The 6,125-nt window shown below is 50.8% G+C and overlaps 1 protein-coding gene across 1 annotated transcript; it reads left to right on the top strand.

The window, feature by feature from the left end:
- CYME_CMA001C (similar to trefoil factor) lies at window positions 1–2,751 on the top strand (the record flags this gene model as incomplete). Its single annotated transcript, XM_005534957.1, has 1 exon — window positions 1–2,751. The coding sequence occupies one exon, from the start codon at window positions 1–3 to the stop codon at window positions 2,749–2,751; it is 2,751 nt and encodes a 916-aa protein (XP_005535014.1).
- Between the last annotated feature and the right edge of the window lie 3,374 nt (window positions 2,752–6,125).

Genomic DNA, 6,125 nt, shown 5'->3' with positions numbered 1-6,125 from the left:
ATGTTTCGTGCTCGCTCTCTGGTACGTGCCCTGGGAGTAGCTGTTTGTCTATTGTTGGCGGCGACGTTTTCCGTGTCGCTTGTAGCTGCGTTGTCGCCTGTGAGTACGGTTAGCTGGACCTGGATAGGTGGAGAGACGGGTACAGATAACTCTGGCAAGTATGGATCGTTGGACCAGACGTCTCCAGAGAGTGTTCCTGGTGGACGTCAAATTTCAGCAGCCTGGGTCGGAAGTTCGAGTTTGGTGTATATGTTCGGTGGCTTTGGGATTGGAAATACATCAGAGAGCTACCTCAACGATTTTTGGAGCTTCAACCTGACCTCGCTCGAGTGGACGTGGATAGGAGGTTCCGCAGAAGCCGGCCAACCAGGAGTATATGGCACACTCGGCATAAGCAGCCCAGCCAATATACCTGGCAGTCGTTATGCAAGCGCATATTGGCAGGCGGACGAGCAGCATTTCTGGTTGTTTGGTGGCGACGGTTACGATGTGAATTCGAGCTTCGGTGCGCTTAACGACATGTGGCTATACGATACTGAGAGCGGATTCTGGACCTGGGTGAGCGGGAGCGAAACAACAGATGCTCCTCCCGTTTACGGGCCGAAAGACGTCTCCCTTCCCTCTTACAATCCCGGAGGCCGAGATAGCGCGGCATTCTGGCGGGGCGCGGATGGTCTTTTTTGGTTGTTTGGTGGTGAGAGAAATAATGAGCTGGATTATTTGTCAGATCTCTGGTCATTCAACCCTGGTACATTCGAATGGGCATACAGAGGCGGATCACAACTTGCTAACCAGCCTGGTAACTATAGTGCACCTGGCGTGGCGAGCAACTCAAATGCTCCAGGTGCGCGCGGCTTCTCGCATACGTGGACAGATTTTGAAGGAAATCTCTGGTTGTTCGGTGGCTATGGCTACGGAAACAGCACAGCACTAGGGCAAGGGGACTTGAATGATCTCTGGGTCTACAATATAAGCCAATCCGTATGGATTTTTATCACAGGGAATACCACTATTAATAATCCAGGATCATATGGAACTCTCGGTGCTTTCTCCCCAACCAGTTACCCTAGTGCAAGAGACTCAGGCGTGAGTTTTGTGGATCCTTTGGGTAATCTACAGCTGTTTGGCGGTGAGGGAGTCGCCAATACGAGCGCATCCTTTGGCTTTTTGAACGATCTTTGGGTATTTGATATCACACTTGGTCAGTGGGCGTGGATCAATGGAAGCTCAGCGGTTGATTCTTTAGCAGTATATGGAGTTTTGAACGAGTCCGGCTCGAGTGTTGTACCTGGCGGTCGAGCAGGACCAGCTTTCTGGAACACCAGTGGAACAGATCCGATCCTATTTGGCGGATTGGGTTACTCAAACACTAGCATTGGCTATCTCAATGATGTTTTCGCACTGAGTGAAACGTTCTTTACGCCTACCCCTACGCCTACGCCAACATCAACGCCAACTCCGACATCGACCCCAACATCCTCGGTAACCGCTTCATCTACGGCTACATCTACGATAACAGCAACCGTGACCTCGACGTTCACACTGACGCCAACGCCTACATCTACTCCGGTGTGCACCAATGAGATCTGCGGTTCCCCGGGACAGTACATCAACCAGGACGCATGCGAGCAAGTCGGGTGCTGCTTCAACGCCCAGACCAACGCGTGCACCCTGAAGAGCGTCTCAGCGGCGTGCAGCGCTGTTCCAGTGACGCAGCGCGTCCCCTGCGGCTGGAGCTATATCTACCCTGACGAGTGCACTGCGATACCGGGATGCTGCTGGCAGCCCACAGCGAACGGTATCCTCGCGCCCTGGTGCTACTACGACATCAACCATGCACCGCAGGCTTCTGTAGCGCTGCAGGAGGTGCAGGCACCGGTGCCCGTCTGCCCATCACCGGGAGCGCAGCGCCAGCCGTGTGGTAACGCGGGTATCAACCAGTTTACGTGCTATGCCCAGGGCTGCTGCTACGACTCGCAGGCGCAGAACCAGTGGGTGCAGAACGGCAAGCAGCAGAGCGACTTTGCGTCGAACCCGTACTGCTTCCAGCCCGAGAAGACGTGCGCGGTGGGTGAGTTTGAGCGCCAGCCGTGCACGAACGCGGTGAATCAGAACCAGCAGCTGAACAATAACATCAACAACAACCAGTTTGTGCGTCTGCTGAACACGCTCCTGTACGGAGAGCAGCACGGGACGCAGCGCACGAGCTACGCGCCGCAGCAGTGTCTGGAGGCGGGTTGCTGCCTGGGGCTCGGCAACGAGTGCTTCCAGCCGGTTACCGAGTACGTGTGCCAGACCTACGGGTTTGTGTCGAACTCGCTGAGCGGCACCACTAGCAACGTATCGAACTCGAGCTATACTGTATGCGGCCCCGAGTGCTGCGACGCCGAGACGCAGAACTGCACGTACATCCCGTTCAGCAACAACAATAACCTGCAACAGCAGCAACAATTGCAACAACAGCAGCAACAACAACAGGTGCTGCTGCCGTCATTTTGTGTGTGCAAGGACCCTACGAAGCAATGCGGGACGTACCTGATCCCTTCGGATAACCTTGTGAACAAGATGCGTTGCTGCCGCGCTGACGAGGAGTGCATCAACAACCAGTGTGTCGTGATTAGTTCAACACCGACTCCGAGTCCCGTGGCTGCGACAGCGACACCCTCTGCGACGGTGTCTGCGACAGCTTCTGCGGCGGTGTCTGCGAGTGCGTCAACATCGGTTTCGGGTTCAGCTTCAGTTTCTGCTTGAGTATGCGCGTTGACGTTTACGTCGTTTAAGGTCTATATCATGTCTATGCTGATCCTCTGTTATGACAATGTTGCAGACATGTACACAAGATCGGTGAATACGAATGAATGAACGAACGAACGAATGAATGAATGCGGCTACAGATGTGCGCGGAGAGCACTCTGAAATCTTGCCCATGGGCCGTGATTCAGAGGCGATACACATGGAACGACTGGACTGGGAATCTCTCTCGGAACGTAGAGGAATGATTTCCTATGAGCACGAGCGTGCCTATGAATATTGCTTTTACGGCGACGTCGGTGGGTTGCAAACCTTTGCCTTCGTTGCCCTGGAAACCCGGTGCACAGGTAGCGACTAGTGAGTTTTGCTGCGACGACGCAAAGGGATGTAATCATTGTAGGATTGGTGTACTAGCATGGATTCTGCCCACGAATAGTAGTTCCAGAGCAAGTGCAATTCTATCCGTGCAACTGAACATTTCACCAGAATACGGTATTCCTAGGGTAAGCGTATATATCACTGAATCCATTTCATCTGCAGCAGCGTCGCTGAGTAAGAAAGTCGCAGAGCTACCAGCCTCACAGCGCACGTACAGCTCTAGCATCGAAAGCGCATGTTGCCTGCTCCAAATGCGGAAGGGTCGTCTCAGAAGTTCTGAGACTCTTACCTGCTGTCTGTTGGACAAAAAGTGTACAAAATCGACTGTAGCGCACTGTTGGGATGCAGTCCCGGATTTGGGCTTGTTGTCGAGAAAATGACTCCAAGCAGAGGGCGCAAGTACGCTGTAAGACCATGGACATGCCGCAAGCGTGCTAAAGCGTAGAGGCAAGATAGAGCGCACAGCGAGATCCAGGGGGCGAATCTAGCCAAAGTGAAAGTTACCGCAGCACGGCGACTAGAATTGAAGGCAACCTGAGAGCTTTCTTTCTGTAACCGTACCTATCGATTATGTGCAAGTTCGTTGCGAGATACCCTATGATTGAATCTACTGCTGATGAATGGACACTTGTCCTTCGGTTAAGAAAAAAACCGAGATGCACAATAAGATGTAACGAATAAAAAAGATCTCAAGCTTCACGATTTCCATAGTTGCCGAAGTCTTCGTCATGTGATGGACATCGCAGCTATATCTTAGCGGGGGCTATCGACTAATAGTGTAAAGGATTGAGGTGCTTTTCGCAGACATGATCTTAATAAGCGACGCCAACCTGGATGCTGACCTGAACTAGCGAGACCCTGCAGTGCCGACCAGGATCGCTTTGAGTGTAGACGGAAGGCAAGAATAGCCGGCGTGATCGGGGCTCTTCGTTGTAGACGGTGCAAGAGTTGATTTCTTCGGGTAGTATGCGTCGCAAGGGATGGCGTGCGTTGGGCTCTGGCACGCTTGCGAGCACCGGTGCGACGGAACTTAGATGCAACCCTAGGCAGAAAGGATACCGCGGGTGTCATGATGATAGCCGAAAGATAGTACCAGCCGTGGACGGGCGGAACAGCAAATTTACGCTTCATTCGTGGCGGCCATGAAGTAGGTGCTTGCAGATGAGGTGAATGGATCGCTAATGCAGTAGTTTGTCATAGTCAATAGACTTGGCATATTGAAAGTGGTCAAAAGAGCTTGTCTGTCTGCTTCATGATGGTTGGAATGGTGATGTTGGATCGATAGCGGTAGCCACTTGAAAATGCATGATCAGGCATCTTGTGCAGCGATAGCAGCCTGGCATCGAGCATAAACGAAAAAACTTGGATAGCAGCTTGCAGTCTGGCGATGTAAAGGAGGTTCTGGTGATGATCCAGTTCGACAGCAGAGATGGAGATATCTCTGGAAGAGGATACCGGAATCAGAGCAAAGATTCCGGATTCTCGAGAAACGGCGGCCAGGGAGGCAGATCCATCGATGGTGATGAAGGCTTTCATGACAAGCAAATGAAAGTATACGCCTGTACTGAATGTTCATTTGTGAATTTGGGCGCTCATATTTGCTGCCACACATTTTCCTAAGCGGTATGGTAGTGTGCGTTATCTTGCCCATGAAAAGGGTGACAGAGTATGTTATTGAGTATATACAGTCTCAAATAGAGTAGGAGCCCACGAAGAATTCGATATCTATTCCAGAGATTGGCATCTGAAGCCCGAAAGGCAAAAGATACCTGGTGGTACAGTTTGTCCCTCTTGCAGATTCCAGAGGCCTACGATGGAGATTATGTGGAAAGCGGAACACAAGCAATATGGATCATCGGTGAGTCGATGGCAGTCGATGCAATACCTGCACTAGTGCGACATACGTAAAAGTTCCAATAGCAGCCAATGGACAACAAAGTAGTACACGCGAGTGCAGTATCGTTCCGCAGAGCACTGCAATCGTACACTGTTGCGCAGAAACATTAAAGAGAGCGCAATGCGTTGGAGTCCATGATGAATATGAGAAGACGTTCTATACTGAATATACGCCGCGGAACGTACGACATGCTTGATATGATCTGCAACAGAAAAATGCATATATTTAGTGCTGCGAACACCAAATGTTGGGCGCAAAAACATGCAACGACAAAAGTGTACGGACGCACCGAACAAAGAGATCGCCAGTTCCAGATAACGAATTGTCATAGGAAGGTAAAGTCATCAAACCCGTAAAGCATGGGGGTGCTCGGAGGAGTCTGGGCTCTCCAGGCGGGGCCCCAAAGCGTGCTGGGTGCAAGCCAACAGATAAACCAAAACGTCCAAGCCGAATGCTGTCTTTGGCATTGCAGCCCCGGAAATAAAAACAGGGCTCACACCAGGCAATGACAATAAAAGAAAAAAGACACAGACCGAAACCAATCGCTTCACAGCACCCTAATCGATAAAAAATTAGTGACGAGCCGTAGCCCATGGGTAAGGATGCGTAGCGCCTCGATGAAAATCAGCACAAAGACATATCCCCGAACGGGAGTACAAGAAAGGCTAGATAACCAGTCGTTGACAAAGAGAGGCCAGGAAAAAAAACCAAGAGATAAAAAAACACGTAAGCCAACAAATTCGAGCGTGGTAATCGTGAAGAACTGAAACATGCTGGAGTTGCAAAAAATAATTACTTGGTTGATAGTAAGGGGCACAGGTGCAAGTAAGCTAGAGTTTTGTTTGCAGCATCGCTACGAAAGTTAGGGTCGCATCCAAACAAAAGTTCGCGTTGATTCCAAGTGACCACGGTTGCCTATCGATCACAGCTCCAAAATAACTGGATAGCGAGAGTCCGCAATCGCCTAGTAAAAAAAATTCCACAAAAAAAGCCATGAAAAAAAGAAACGCCAACGAGATTATGGGTCATTAAAAGAATTCCCGACAAGAATAAGCATCGCGACTTGTAGGAGTTGAAGGATATGGGGGGAAATGGGGGG

The sequence above is a fragment of the Cyanidioschyzon merolae genome, chromosome 1, assembly GCF_000091205.1.
Source record: "Cyanidioschyzon merolae strain 10D DNA, chromosome 1, complete genome".
Classification (NCBI taxonomy): Eukaryota; Rhodophyta; class Bangiophyceae; order Cyanidiales; family Cyanidiaceae; genus Cyanidioschyzon; species Cyanidioschyzon merolae.
This window is presented reverse-complemented; position numbering and strand designations above follow the sequence as displayed.